This window comes from Diadema setosum, chromosome 2 (genome assembly GCF_964275005.1).
Source record: "Diadema setosum chromosome 2, eeDiaSeto1, whole genome shotgun sequence".
NCBI lineage: Eukaryota > Metazoa > Echinodermata > Echinoidea > Diadematoida > Diadematidae > Diadema > Diadema setosum.
This window is the reverse complement of record NC_092686.1, coordinates 10,596,723-10,613,332: the sequence shown is the minus strand read 5'-3', so window position 1 is coordinate 10,613,332 and position 16,610 is coordinate 10,596,723. Positions and strand designations below refer to the sequence as shown.

Sequence of the window (16,610 nt, the reverse complement as noted above, 5' to 3'; positions counted from 1 at the left end):
TTAACAGCCACAAATTTAATTTGTAGACGACTTTTGAAATCCCACAATCTGTCGTTAGTTTTCTCATTTAACCCACATCCTCATTCGACGGGGAGAAATGACGTTGGCTTCATTTTGGCCATGTTCTCTGATTTTTCTCGATCTCTTTCTCATCTACCACTTCAGGCATCCCCCCACTGATATAAGAGTGACAAATCTACCGTTGTGTTTGATTGCTAGGATGACAACTGATGAGACTGATAAATGCAGTGTTTGAATATACACATTATCTGAATATATTTGTACCACAAAAGAAAATCATCCCTCCTTTAAAAAAAAAAAAAAAAAAAAAGAATTTGACCACAGTAAAAGGTAGATGGATGTAACTGTCATTATATTTCAGACATCTGCCACATAAAACTCAAGCAAACAAGGACCTCAACCTCTAATAAGCAGTTTGGAAGCATATAATCAAGAATGAAATGATAAAACAGCAGACAAAGACAGACAAGGAGAGACAGGGGGCTGGGACATGCATGGTATGAGTTGAAGACCCAGAAAAATGATACTGTAAAACCAGAAACTTTCGCCTGCTTGAAACCTTCACAAATTTTGCAAAGAGCCATGATTAACTGAGGTAAAATGCATGCTAAAGCTCAACAAATCCCTGCATAATACTTGCACTTTATATACGAGTATGAAGGAAACCTATAACCTTTTTTGTAGGTTGCCAATTCCTGAAAGTTTCATGCCATGGGTCAGAATTCGTGAAAGTTTCATGCTGTAAAGGCTTCTGGTTTTACAGTAGTTATATCCGTGAGCATGCTCTTGTCTGCTCCTTATGTCTTGTTTTCTTTGCATTGTTGGTGTCGTCCAGCATTGCTGAGCACCAATTACATTTCTAAGAACATGGACAAGTTTTCAGGGAACCTCACATGATGCAAGTGACGTCACTGATCTATGAGGTGTATCTCAAAATAAAATGGATCAATCAGCCCAAGCCTTGCTCTGAGGAGGTTCTTTGTGCATTGCTTTATGACGACAACTTTATGACGACAACGTAACAAATTATTTGGGGAGCACACTGGAAATATAAAACATTTTTTTTTTTTACATGCCTGGGACTCCCCTGGCAAAGACTCAATCAACCTACAACTCAGCAGCCACCAAGAATGCCACACATGATTCAAGGGCAAGGTCAGACCCTTCTGTCAGCCTAATCCACTCCCCTCTTCAACGGGGTTCCATCATATCAACATTGGCATCTTATGAGTTCTAATCAATTCACCTCTGTTTCATGATGTGAGCCTCATTTGCTGTGTATGCTTTCATTTGTGTCATGGTTACTTCTCAGTACACAGTACACAGTACACAGGAGTACAAAGTCAAGAAGAACTATAAACAATCATATTAACTATCATGAACCCTATCTGAATATACTATGGAATCTTCCAAGGGATTCAACTAGGACCTCAGAAAGCCTGCAACTGAAGGGTACTGCCTTCTGGTTTACTGAATATGATGTGAACCTCAAAATATGACCACAAGAAAAGGGAAGAGAAATAATATACAGGGTTGCATACTCAGCTATTTTTTCTACTAGTCTGACCTGTCTGTCGACCAGCAGGTACCTAGTTTTTCCATTTTGTAACTGGTCCAATGCCCACAAAGTTACTAATCCGACAGTGATTTTTACTAGGTAGGGACCGTCGGACCAGTGCCAGTATGCAGCGTTGCATAATAGACAGCTCAAGTGTAACTGTGACATTCTCGATAAATAAATAAATGTAACTGTGACATTCTTGATCAATCAAAACTTACATACCAATTGAAGAGAAATACCACCTCCTACCCCCACCCCCCCCCCACCTCCCCCCCCCACCCCCCTAAAAAGAAAAGACTATGTTCTGTCATCACAAAAGGAATGTGTGGAACATCTCATTCACCCAGAAAAATCAATACCACTCTACAACCACACCCCAAGGAAAAGGCTTATCATAGGGGCTGGCAGCTATAAATGCGCAAGGCTTTGTGAATTTGAGACACTCCCTACCATACAAGGAAATGAAACGTAGGGTCTTCTACAAGCCACTGCTCTCCTATGAGAATATCCCTCCCAACCCATCCCACCCAACCCCTTTCTGACAGCACAGTGAAACACAAATTCCCAGAAAAATGAGATCTCCTTTTTTTCTCTCACCGATGTTCTCTGTTGGTTCGGCAGATGCGCCCTGACTGGCTGGCTGTGCGGTGACCTCGGATGACCTGTCGTAGTCGTCGTCGTGACCTCCCCCTTGTGCGGCACCGGCTGCAGCTTGAAGCCCTCGGGTTCAGGGGGCGGGGTGGAAGGGGGGTTGGGGGAGGTGTGCCCATTACTCATCTCATTGTTGATCTTCTGCTCCTGGATCTGCAGCTGGTTCAACTTCTCCGTCAAGTCTTGGTATTCCTATGAAAAAGATATGAGACAGGTAAAGCAGGGTAATTGATATTGATTTTTTTTTTTTTTTTTTAACCCTAGAGTAATTTAGGACAAAATCAAATTTCAGACTCGATCACTTTGACACACGAGTTAGAATAAAATGTTCTCAATCATGTGACTTTGTAAAATTTTGCAAAATTTGAACTACATGTATTCTGAGGTATTCTGAAGACCATGAAAACTACAATAATACCAACAGCTATGCATAGACAGGGGAGGCATTTTTATTTGTAGAAATCATATATACCTGTAATGTAGTTTTACACCGTTGGTTCAACAACATATTCTCATTTCAGGACAAGAGGTTTTTATTTTTCTTACAATGTTCAGTGTGTATAGACACAAGCAAGAATGAAAGTAATTTGTAAAACGACATCAATGTCTTATCTGAAATTAACTCTCTACAAAACATTGTGTTTTGGTCATTATTCAAGACTCCAACAGAGATAATACATTGTAATTTCCATAGCATTAAAACATTTTGTAGCTGCTTGTGTTTCAAAATCTACAAAGTTGTATGTCTGGAACATATCCATAGTTCATACAGATCAATAGCTCATTGTGATTGACTGACACAAAGACAAAGACACAAAGACCATACTGATTTATCTAAAAAAATGAATAAATAATAATGCCATGTCATACAGCTTTTACTAGTTTTAGGTCAATCACACACAATACACCCCTCCTCCCACATACACACCCAAACATGCAAAGCTTCTCCCGTTAGCCTTATTTCCTCTAACTTAAGGTCAAGAGTTTGAGAATCTGTCACTTCTATGATCATGCAAATTCTAGACAACATCCTCCCATCTCCTTTTTCACTCTCCGAAAGACAATTGCTGTACAAACTTTGAGGATCAGCTACCCACACACTTGCATTTCCAATAAAATCCCATTTCCTCTGATTTCCATAATTCATCCTCGCATCTTTTCTTCATCAGGTGCCTTTCTCAGGGGGGTTTAGACACTCCCTAATTTTCCTTTCCCTTCTCAATATCCTTCTTCTCCTCCTCCACGTGATCCCAGCCGTGCCCGCTCCCATTTCTCCTCCCTGTCCAGCCTCGGATGCCATCACCCTACCCTGTGCATCTCCCTCACTGTTTCCCTCCGCAGGGCATTCTCCTCCCCCCTCCATCACGTCATTCGCCCGATGCCAGTGACGTAATCCAATATGCCCCTCTACCCTCGTGACACCGTGCCTGGCCTTCGTGCCATGCAAGTGATGCCGTTACCACGTGACAGATGGGAGCTGTGACGTATTCTGTGAGAGCTACGCACATCTCATTTTCTAAAACTTTAACCCCCCCCCCCCAACACAATCCTTTCCGAAGTTTCTAAGAATACCTGTTTTTTTTTTTTTAAAAGATGAATCTACACCTACTTCCATCATATACTGCATCATGTATTTGCACAATGCAATCTTATAATACTTTCAATATCATTTGTGTATAAAGGAGAGAGTAGCAGGTTTGAGCCAGCTAAATTCAACTGTTATGAGAGTGATGTTTAGCAAATAAAAGGGAAATACATATTGAAAAACAACAGTAAAACAGAACAAAACAAAACAAAATGGATGACCCCCATCTCACCAGACACTGTTCATCTCCACTTAAGTTCACTTTCTATTTGTTGATCCCACTTCTTTATTTCTAATACCCCTACCCCTATCCCCTTGGCATTTTAAGCTTTTCTTTGACTTCAAATCAGAACAGTTCGCATGACTGGCATACCTGCAACCAGATTGGCTGGCATACCTGGGCTCCTAACAACAAGGCAAACTGACATCAGCCACATGTCATATTGATCTTCCTATGCTGTAAAAAATCAGAATTTGAGTCAATGTCACTCCTGATACAGTGCTTAGCATCTGCACAGTTGCCAGACAGGGCAAGACAGGGAGTCCTGAACCCCCTTTCTCCCACAAAAGTTGACCGGTTACTCACACTACCAACCTCTCTTAACCAACGAAGGCAGTAAATTTCAAACAACTTTGAAAGGGCTTATAGGACAAAGTATATCTAAATGAGAAATGCATAAACCTAAAAGCCGACTTTCTGACACTTCACCGTCATTCATCTTTATTTCATCTGTATTCCTTTTGGCTGGTAAATTTTTCTTTATGGCCTCAAAATGACCAAGACTACATTTCCAGACAAGTATGTTACGTAGGTATCTCATTGGCTGGGAGGCTATGTGGTGACCTGATGGTGACTCGAGTCTCACTGGCTGTGGAGATGTCTCAGCAATGTCTCCACAACATCTCATAGAGACTAGCTGGGTCTCCAGAAAGTCCTGACAGAATCGAACATGTTCAATTTTTTTTTTTTTTTTTTCAGAGACTTTCTCCAGTCTCTAGCTGTTTTCAGAGCTTCTCCGCAACATCTCCGAGATGTCTCTACAACCTTGTGGAGATCTACTGGTGACTATGTTGAAATGCCATGGATGGAGATGTCTCTGGGACTGAGAAGACATTTTGGAGAAGTTTCCACAACTGCTAATGTCTCCACCAGTCGCGACTTCTGGGCGAATTGGACCCCGTTTACAGTGCGGGGCTGGGCCACAGCTCGGCCGTGGCCGAGCCCGCCTTCATTTTAGTGTAAACGCGCAAAAGACCAAATGCGGGGCCAAAATTGGCCACGCATTTGCCCACGCTCTGGAGGTGGTCTCGGCCGCAGCCGAGCCGTGGCCGAGCCCGGCCTTTTCTCAGTGTAAACACAAACTGCACGGCCAATTTTAGTCTGGCTTCAAGACCCTCTGCCCGTACTATTTTGCTATTCAGGATATTAACCCCCTCAACGTCGAAAACTAGTATAGTTTAAGGTAGTTTTGTCCTGCAAAGGCCTTTTCCCGAACGGCGACTTTGTCGGAACGGAATCCAGTTGGCAAAGGGTCTGAAAACCAGACTATACCAAACTGCGTTTGTTTACAAGCAGCGCGCCACTACGACAAAATATGGAAAGGTTTGAATGAAAAGCGCGGCCGAGCCCGGCAGTGTAAACGGACAAAATTGCGGGGCTCAGCCCCGCAATTGAGGCTGGGCTCGGACGTGGCTCGACCCAGCCCTGCACTGTAAACGGGGTCTAAGTTGCCATGTTGTTTAGGGCCATCTCAGGCATCATCCTGGAGTTGCCTTCTTGTTGCTAGCACAAGCCTTTTTTTTTTTTGTCTTTCGAGTCGTTTGAATCACGTGGATTGATCATTTGCGGCAACGTCTCTTCCAGTGAGAGAGGTCTTAGAAAATTATGTAGAACTGCAAAAACACTGACTCATTTTGTTCTTGTAACGACTGAAAATGGACTGGTTTTCTAATAAACATTTCATGCATACACCTTTATAACAAAGACCTTTTATGACAACCAGAAAACTTTTCCGAGGCAAGCATAGCCAAGAACTAATGTACACAAACTGGACTCCTTGAGTATTCAAATTTGACACATGCTTTGTTCACAGAAGATTGCCTAACAACCACAAAGCTTATTGGATGCTCAGAGAAATCCTGCCCCAGAAATCTAATTGAAAGGAGCAAATGAATAAAATGATTTGTCACTACGCTGTGGAAAAAGAAACTTCTATAAACTTATTCCATAACAGAAATAGTTTATTGCGCGGCATGGCTAAAGGTCATATAAGAGGTCACGTCATACAAAGAAGAATACAATCTCTTCTACGCCAGTGACATCAACTCAGCATGTAAACAAAACATGTGCACATCTATGACCGTCATATGATAAAAAGAAAAAGCAGAGAGATACATATAGATGGGAGACTCGAGGTTACCCGAGGGCATGACTCACACTGATCGCACACTGGGGACGACGGGCGACGCATCTCCCGCACCACAGACCAGCCCTCAACCCTCTTTTAATTGACGAATGATGCCATTCATCCATCCTGACCTTACTACATCACACATTGTGCAGTGACAGAAGCACATACAACAAACAAGTCACAGCACAAATGTGAGATAAGTGCCAGATGAAATATACATTGTATCTGATTTACATTTATCAGTTCTTTGAAGAATTGAAGTCCTAGAAAATCACTCTTTCACAAAATTACCCAAGTCATTAATCCTCTTTATCTTGCAATACTAATTTCTGCTTTACCTTACTGCAATGTACACTTCGTATTCATTCACCCCATTTATGCACTGATTTATCCATTCATACATTCACAAAAATAACTGACTGATCTGTTGATGCTAATCCACTCATTCATTCATTCATTTACTTGCATAAATGTAGCTCACACAGTTTTTGCAAACTGACTTCATATGGCTCATTGGCAGAGGAGTGACATTAATTACAAAAATGGTCCCAAAGCTCCTGGACAGTCTGATAAAACTTTCAATTACAGGAAGTATCATGGTTGGTATAAGAAAAGAACCAAGATTGTTCCCCCCTTAACTTTGTTAACCCCTTCTATGCCAGGGACTTTAACCCATATCGGGCCATCTACGGGATATTCCATAGTTCGTCCGAACGCTGCAGGGGCCACATACGGAATATCCTGTAGTGAATAAAATGACATATGAATGACATCATTCACTTCCGCTGAGTACTATGACTGTACTATGCATTGAATGGCGGCATGTTATATACCATATTAAAGAGATTGTTTTCCTCTTTCAAATGATATATAACTTGTCTATGTTTTTTTTATTGCTTGCTAATGAAGAGCGATTGTTTGGAGAGTTGTCTGTTTGTCGGCGTGTGTGCGCGAACGGTGCTGGGCCACTTGGGTGTTTGTGTACACAGGTGCGTTGGCCTGATATGGGTTAAACAGTGTGCACAATGTCATATAGGGTTTTCTGTTGCCAATTGACACTCAAAGCACACAAATAGTTAAGGCCCAGTCACACAGTCCAAAAGTCACGTAAACACATGAATCACACAAGAAATTCAAGCCTTACACGATACATGCGCGATTTGTGCATTTCATGAGTTTGTCTGACGTGGAACCTTCGTAGTTGTCCGTCGATGTGTGCAGGATCGGTGCTTTACGCGATTAAAGGTTTTGAGCAGCTTAAAACTCAGCTTCGCGTAAGAGTTTACGCAGTATTGCGCTGTTTTACGTAATTTTTGTGTAGTTTGCGTAGTTCTTACACGGACAATGCGCGAAATATATGTGATATATCAGTTATCATTCGCGAAAATGTTGCCGCTATCGCGTTCATGCGCGATTCACTTAGCCGAGCCCAGTAACCATTAAATGAACTTAACCTGTAATCAACCAACAGAAGGCCTACAAGAAGACTTGCACTCACGTCTCTCCAGGCCACAGTTACCAGAGAAGAGTCCTGCCTATTGGGATCCTATGCACTTGGAAGAGACATTTTTGTTGAACTTGTAAAATTATCATTAGCATTATCATTATATATATATTTATTTATTTATTTATTTATTTATCTATCTATCTATCTATCTATCTATCTATTTACTTATTTATTCATGTATTCAGGTCTTAATTAATTAATCAATTGATTGATTGATTGATTAATTTATTCATTTATTTTATTCATTTATTATTATCATTTATCTATCTATCTATCTATCTATCTATTTACTTATTTATTCATGTATTCAGGTCTTAATTAATTAATCAATTGATTGATTGATTGATTAATTTATTCATTTATTTTATTCATTTATTATTATCATTTATTTATTTATTTTATTTCATTTTTTATTTATTTATTTATTTATTATTATTATTTTTTTTTTTTTTTTTTTGGGGGGGGGGTATTCTGTGAATGACACCATTGCTTACCTCAAGGAATATTGGTGGTGGAGGAAGGGTCTTGCCAAACCGGTCCATCAGCTCTTCTAGATTCTTCTTTGTCAGCTCCATGTGCATGTGGATGGCCCTCAACTGTGGAACCAAGCAAAGGAGACAAAAACAATAAAATAGTGAGTGACCATCAGTTATGAATTAGACATCAATTCATAATACTCTTTCTCGATGGATGCACTCAAAAGAACCATCTACATGTGCGTGCTAATAATCAGCATAGCAGGTATAGTATTGCAGCAAAAACCTCCAAGTTAAGATTTGTTTTTCATTAGTCAGTCATAGCGTAGAAACTTGTCCATGATCATATTTCAGTATAGAAGTTGTATTCGACTATCTATCAATACACACAAACTGCAACATAAACAGATAAACAGTAAAAGAGCATTTGGTATTCCTTTGTACAGCTACAGCGCTGTCATTTGCTTTCACGTCCTGGTCTCATTACAAAAAAAAAAAAAAAAAATGTTTAATGATACCAATTCTTGCTAAATAGCAATGTCTCGTAGCAACAGCCAACAAGGAACCAGGATTCTTGTCATTACCATGATACTTCCTATTGCAGCAAGAGCTGTTACCATAGCAACTTACTATGGAATGGAACTCTCAGAATAATAGATGTAAGTTTTTGCCGTGTTGACTTTCTTGTACTTGTACCTGCTATAAGAAGCTCAATTACAAAATTTATGCTTCATTGCACAAAGTCTTATTCTCCCATCCCAGGAGGGGAAAAATAAACATGAAAATATCTAGATCGACTTCTGATGTTTGTTTGGTTTGTTTTTTTTCCATATAAGATCAAGTACAATGTGTCACTATATAAGTACAACATTAAAGTGTGTTTTACTATTTGGAACAAAGTGTATTACAAAACTGGTACTGCAAAAGTGGAAATTTCTAAGAGTGATTTTTTGCTTTCAGTCATGTAAAGATGAAATTATATGTTTTAAATTTCTTGGATTGTCATGACAACTGAGCAAACACTTCCACCTCACTGCTGTCATAGCGATTAAGGGCTTTGGCAGCACATAATATGGTTTAAGACGGGAAACTGGTTTGCACTACAAACGCAAATTCATGCATGTCAGAGGACTAGCAAACGTGAAGAAATCAAGATACAATAGAATATTACATTTTACAAGTGAAGAACTTTTTGCACTTTGATTTCACACTAGTTTCATGTTATGCAAAATGCACAAAAATTTCCACCTTGCAAGAAATTCCACTTTTACAGTATGTCATGTTTCAATGCCATTGCTACAAATCTATTTTGAAAACTAGGGCAAGTAGCATCTACAAGTGTAGGCCAACCAAAGATACTATCTAGATGTCTAAAAATGTGCCAATTAGTATTTTTGATCTCCTGTTCATTTTTTCTTTTTTCTTTTTGCGCAGCCTTGGATGTCCTACTAAAAATAAAAGACAACACTGGGCATTGTCAAAGACAAAATCCTTGGCAATTGCAGCGTGGTGGCATGCCAACTGGAAAGTGATACATGAACTGGTTTTTATAGACAAAACATGGACACTAATTAGTGTACATATTTAGCGCTGTGGGCTACCATGCCATTGAAACCCGAGCTCGCAGCTCTATAGAGAGCTTGCGTGGCACGAACGATTCATTTACGGGAAGGGTAATTCGAAGGGATTTTCCCCCCGCAGCAGAATGTCTTGGCAGGCAACTTAACTTCATACTGCACTTTAATAGATCCAATAGCTTATCTTGAGGGAATATTACTATTTATGTGTGACATAACCATTGTGGGACAACTCGTCTAGAAATATATTTCATTCACAAATCATCAAATCTAGTCATTCAGAATGACTTCACTTTGCAGATACGACAAAGACTGTTAAAAGTTACTTTGAATAAAGATTAAAACTTTAAAAGCACAACAGTGAAAATTTCATCAGTCAGATAAAAATCAATGAGGTTATGAAATTATGACATTTTATTAATTGTCACAAAACACTTCTCAATATGAATATATGCTATTGGTGCATTGATGATGTTATCGCCTTACAACTTGCCAAATACTTTGTACACAAAATCTTTAAATTTCCAGTTATTGTGTTCAAATGCAATTATGCCCTAGTCTCAAATCCTAGTATCTCTGACTGATCACTATTTCTAAGATGTTCAGCCAGGAATGATATTGTCTTTTACACTTTTGTTGCAGAAAGATTCAATTTCCATCAGGGTTTTTTTTTTTTTCTTGCACAATCAATAGATAACTGTAAGGTGACATCATCAGCCTGTATCATGTTGCATATTCACAGCAACTGTTCAAACACTGTTTTGCAAAAATTACCAGAGCTTTTCATTATTTTGATAAATTTCATAACTTCCCTATTTTTTTAAATCTGATTTTGATCAAATGTTCACTGTTGTGCCTATAAAATGTTTCTTCTCTTTCTTTCAGACTAACTAATAGCTGGTTTGGAATTCCCATTCAATCAGGGTACACAGAACATTGATAGATCTCTGGAGAAATGTCAGTCACATATCAGTAAAATATGGAATGTTGTGGGGAAAAAGAACAACAAAAATATAGCTGCCAGAACAACATCCCTCCATATTCCATAAGAAAATCACATCAACATCTGTTATTTCTTATGATTCTCTTCTCTCTTTCCACATATCACTCTGTTCTGGTGATAGCATGTCCTAGTCGGTACAAAACCTATTCAACATCACAATATCCCCCCTAAAAACAAACTATTATTACCCTTGACTACTTGATTCTCTTCTCTCTTTCCACATATCACTCTGTTCTGGTGATAGCATGTCCTAGTCGGTACAAAACCTATTCAACATCACAATATCCCCCCTAAAAACAAACTATTATTACCCTTGACTACTTGTTATCATTTCAATGTGTCAAATATCACATTAATTTCTTTATTCCCACCTCTTCATCCCTGCAATCACCTGTAACTTGCTAGGATCTGACATCGTATATTTCTTCTTCTCTCCCCCAGGCAACTTCATCTGTCACGATGCTTGACAGCAAAGTGCAAATTAGACATTTTATGACAAAGGTGGGCATAAACGATGGGAAAGTTTAATGCCGAAAGCACCTGTAATAGTGCAGAGGTGTGAACAAGGGAAACGCAGGGAAACAAGAGGGAAGATGCGAAGTTGCGAAGTACAAAAATTCACTGATTTCAGCTGAATTCATCACTGTGCATGAAGAGAAGAGAGAGAGAAAAAAAAAAATAGAGGAAAGAGTTAATGCGTGCCCAAAGCAATGTCAACAATGCCAGGCACTTCTTACCAGGGTTGACCTGTCCTGAGCGCGGCATTGTATCTGCTCGTTTCTCCTACTCCGCGGAAGTGACATCTTTTCCTGGTTTGCCACGCAGGCTATGACCTCTCTCCCTCCAGCTCAATACCCAGAAACCAGAGGTACCACTCCTCCCACGGATTGCTCAAATGTATTTGTATTTCAAACCCCGTGATGAATGTATGAGAGCCGGCCGCCTCTGCTGCTGTCAAATTTTTTTGCTCAGCTCCAAAGCCAGGTATTAACCCGGGCAATTAGGTTCGGCTTGGTGTGAGGGAACCGTCCACTCGTCTTGCTCTCTCTCTCTCTCTGTCTCTCTGTGAATGGTGTGTCACGTGCCTTGCTACAACAATCCCAAGTGTACACGGAGCTCACAACACGCTGAGACCTTTTGCCAAGAAGTGGACCGGGGCTTCGAGCGGCCAGCAAGCTCACGGTCTCGATTTATGCTGCACTCTCATACCTCCAGTCTGCTGATGGCATCCATTAATAGCACACATTGGTATCACATGCAGTGGTTCGTGGTACTGGCCTCTCTCTCACTCTCTCTCTCCCTCTCCACTTCTTCCTACAATAAACCTCTCTCCACTCGTCTGGCACAAAACCAAGTTTAGCATACACATGGATTCAAATGTTCTGCGTGATACAAATACCTCTGACGGATTACCCATTAAGTCATTGTCTTGCTGTGACAGGACAGCTACATAGTCGCGATGGTTTTTCGGAGGGGCTTTGTTATGCAACACCAGGCTAGCTCGGCATTATGGCCTAGACAGCCAGACTCCCGCTGCGTGGAAATGGCCATTAATTGTGGGGCGAAAAAAATAACGGGGCAAACACCCAATTAAGGACCCCTAAGCAGAGGGGAAGAACTCCCTCCCCCCTTCTTCCCCTTGGAAGAGAAGCTCTCGACAGCAGCTTTAGCTCAATCTGCAACCAGATAGGTGCATTTATTCTGGCGAGTATATGAAAATGAAACTTAGTTCATATCAGATATGGCTACAATACGTGATCACCATGAATTGATATTAATGCCATCTCCAGATGGTTCTTGGAGGCCGAAATGATAGCTGTTGGGTTCCTCTTTCATTATAATCATTTTTTGTTCGGTCCTTTTTATGTTTGTCAGGGGTGGGGAGGGGATGGTCGTTAGTAACCTCTAAATGACAACATTGAGAGTGGGATTACTGTGATAGAATCTGAATTATTGAAAGGCCATCCTGGGTTTCCTTGGATATATAAAAACAAAACATATTCCATGAAAGCACATGACCATCCTTATGCCAACTCTTGTAGCAGTAGGCAGGGCTGACATGATCCCAAAATGGCTCACCAGACAATGCGGGGTAATAGGATGACACAATGTACCAATGACAGGTACACTGTACACACAAGTTCCTTTCCCACACACCTGAAAAAAAAAAACAACACTTTTTTTAAACTTGATTTTTGCAATGCGATGCGAAAATCATTAATTTTTGTGTGTGAACACAAAAACTTAGTAATTCTTGAGATAAACATCATGATGCAAAGATAATTCCAGTTTGATTTAAAAAAAAAAAAAAAAAAAACTCTCGCGAAGATTTGCCCTGTGTAGCGTGTGTGTAAACTGCACACAAAGACCATTAATCTTGTTTAATCCCATAATGCACCTTGCCACACTAGGTCTACACACTTAGGCTCTAATGAGTCACCTTCCAGTCACTGTTTAGGCACGGGCAGTCTGGAGATTCAAAGTAGTTCATTCGCAGCAGAGTTCTGACTATGATTATTATATTTTTCGATGGTGGCACACGAAATTAATTTTTGCATCGCTATGCAAACAAGCGATGGATCCTCACAGAAATAAGAGAAAAAAAAAAAACATCTCAAATAGAAAACTATTTATAGTGCAAGTGATGACACAAGCACAACAGATTAGAAAAATTAGAAAGAAAAGAGAAAAAAAGAAAGAAAATAAAGGTGGTTTCAATGGCATTAAGTCAAAGGAATTGTTTTCTTGGAGTCTTAAAATAGCCTTCCCTGGCATTTGACAGTTACTGCCATACGTAAAGGCTTCACTAAAATGATTTTCTTTCGCATAAAAATATCACTAATTGGACTTTCGTTGAATGAAACCTCTTGACTCTCCTCAAATTCATGGAAATCTTGTCATCATACACCATTAAAGCAGGCAACGTTCACAGAAACACGAGAATTGTAAAGGGCTAATTCACATTAACGGTGAAAAAATAAATCACCTCGACAGACAAATATTTTGATACATTTGCAGTGAGTTACTAGGTAACTGTGCCAAAAGCAGGGCTGCCAACCTCTTCCAGATTGAAACACAAACAAATAAAAACATGACGCACAGCATCAAATGCATTTTGGTCTAAAAATAAGAAAATTGCACATACCAAGTGCACTTGCACAGATCGAAAGTTAGAAAAATGTTTCCCATTCAAAAAAAAAAAAAAAGAATTCCATAGTGTCAATAAAGACAAAACTTATACTACATATCATAGAAAAATACTGTACTTAAGTACCATCTCTGCAAAAGTCACCTAAAGGACACACCTCCTGAAAAGTCATAGGTAAGCGCATGGTTTTCTAACTTGCATCAAGTCTTTTTTTTTGTTTTTGTTTTTTGGTTATATTGATTGCTTTTTTTTGTGTGTTTTTTTTTTTTTTTTTTTTTTTTTACAATTTGCAGTGTGAACACAGATAACTTGCAATGCCGGTCACATGAATGTTACCCCCTGTAGCAACATATGAAATGTGCAGCTATCCAGGGTGTGTATGACACTGGCAGTGTAATAAAGTTGCAAATTTCAGTGCCACAAGATTATGTTCCAACTGAGAATGGGCCTGAGGATTTTTGTTGTTGTTCTTGTTGTGTTCAGCATGTAAACTGAACAAGGATAACTTCACAAAAACGCACTCTATAAGAAAATAAACAACGTTCACATACAAGTAATGATTTCATGATTTTAAGCAGTTTTACTCTTTTTTTTTTCACTCTAATAATGCTTTCCTGCTGATGCTTTTAGTGAAAACATTTTTTTCACTGAGGCAAAAACTTCCTTTACCATTTATTATTTAGCTAATTCTGATGAAAACAAAAGAAAACTAAAACAAGGTAGAGATGTCTAGAAGTCCCAGGATATTTAACTGTTCCTTTATGTGTAGCTAATGATGACTTTGTTCTTGAGATTGCAAGGGACTATTAAACCTGAAAGTATGAATGTTCAAAATACGAGTGCAGTGCCTCTGTTACATGGCACATCATTATGTTTTCATGTGCAAGTGCAGTTGTGTGTGTGCATATGTGGGTGTGTGTGCTCATTATGTGTTACATTACCCAGTATACAATATGTAAGAGAATACTATGAAACTAGTGTATGCCTTTTTTTCTAATGTGTGTGCCTGCTGCGTGCATGAGTTTATGTAGACACACACTGTATGGCAAGTGTGTATTGAAAGCTTGGTGTGTGGCTTCTGGCACAGATCCAGGGCAGCAGAAAATCTCCATTGCTATGGCACTCGGCACAACCCTGGGGATTCAGTTCAATCCAACTGCGTGCATCCCGACACCAGCAACTTACATTGCATATTTTGGCTTTCTTCCTCTCCCTTTCTACTCCTTTTTTGTCTCTTTTTCAGTGGTGATGAAAGGAAGTACGTCAGAGATAAACGTGCAGGGCTAGGGATAAGACATTTCTTGATGTATCTACAATAAAGAAGGTGTTCTTCACCTAATTACATGGCAATCCCTGATCCAATGAGCATCTTTAGCAATGAAGGAGTGCCTTTCTCCTAGCAGTAGAAACAGATTGCAAATCAGTTGTTGCTAAGCTGAAAATGCCTCTAATAGGAAAAAGCACATAAAAAGCTTCAGGGTAGTCATGGCAATAATCTTGTATGTTTCAGACGTGCACAACATTTTGATACGTACAAATACAGTGTACTGTTGACATTTAGTAAAGAATTATAATCAAGACTAATACTTATGCTCTCACAAACTGACCCTTCCCAAAATAAAATCAAAAGGCTGTTGGGTCTAATGCTCACCTGAGCTTTGTACTTTGCCTTAATGGTTCACTACCTGAGGCAAACTGTTAAAAATAAATAGATAAATAAATATCAAAAATGAACTTATGGTTCTGGAATTGTTGCAGGCCCCCTGGCAATATTCTCCTAACTCATAGAACTAGACATAAAAATTTCAAGAATTATCAAAATTACCTCATTTGTGGTATTTGTGCCCCACCCTAGGGCCCCCTATGGATAAATAAATGGCAAAATTGGGTCTCATCAGGACACTACCACAATTTGATGAAAGTAAAGGTCTCTTCCCTCATTGATGATTTCTGTCAATTTTGGTCAAATTCCAGCTAACAGGTTTCAAAAGAAGATGAAAATGTGAAAAGTTTATGCAACTGACGACACATTTGTCCTGCCTCAGACTTTCAACTGTGTATTACACAACATTTACGAATATCAATTATGACAGGAGGACAATATGGCAGATATTTAAATTGCTGAGTCTGTTCATGTTTCTGGGCAATCATGGTAGATCCAGTGAACAGACATCAAATATAATGTGTGGGACTACTTGCATTAGGTACTTAAGATTTGAAACAGTGATGAACAAAGCTTAATGTCAGAGTTCTGAATGAAGGTTTCAAATCTATAACTTTCTCTAAACTACCAATCAATTTTAGCATTAATCAACCAAACGGCTGGCAGCAAGGCTAATTTTGTTTACCTTGACAGCCAATCACAGCTCACCATTTCGCCCGTATGGTTTCCTTCGCTTCCTTTATATTGTTTCGTTTCTGGCTTTCTGTTCATTCATGCGATTTTACTCTGATGAGTGCATGTCGAAAAGCTTTAGTATGTCTGTGTTGAATGCTATTTTCCAAACTAGCAATCATGGACATCGTTACATTGGTGTTGTATTTTCAAAATTTATTAATGCCTCCGGCACCCTTTTGGTGGAGGCATAAAAATCGTCACTCATACAAGGATTATTTGAATAGTTATGAAACTTACAAATCACATACAAACAGTAATATAGAGTATTTCGA

The 16,610-nt window shown here is 39.3% G+C and overlaps 1 protein-coding gene across 1 annotated transcript in view; it reads right to left on the bottom strand.

Moving 5' to 3' along the window:
- Positions 1 to 16,610, bottom strand: part of LOC140239662 (serine/threonine-protein kinase A-Raf-like) — an 81,577-nt gene that overhangs the window by 35,305 nt on the left and 29,662 nt on the right. Inside the window, exons 2-3 of the mRNA XM_072319495.1 lie at positions 8,231 to 8,332; positions 2,180 to 2,425 (exon numbers count right to left, since the gene is read on the bottom strand). Coding sequence (XP_072175596.1) covers positions 2,180 to 2,425; positions 8,231 to 8,332 — 348 coding nt within the window. The remainder of the gene's footprint in view (positions 1 to 2,179; positions 2,426 to 8,230; positions 8,333 to 16,610) is intronic.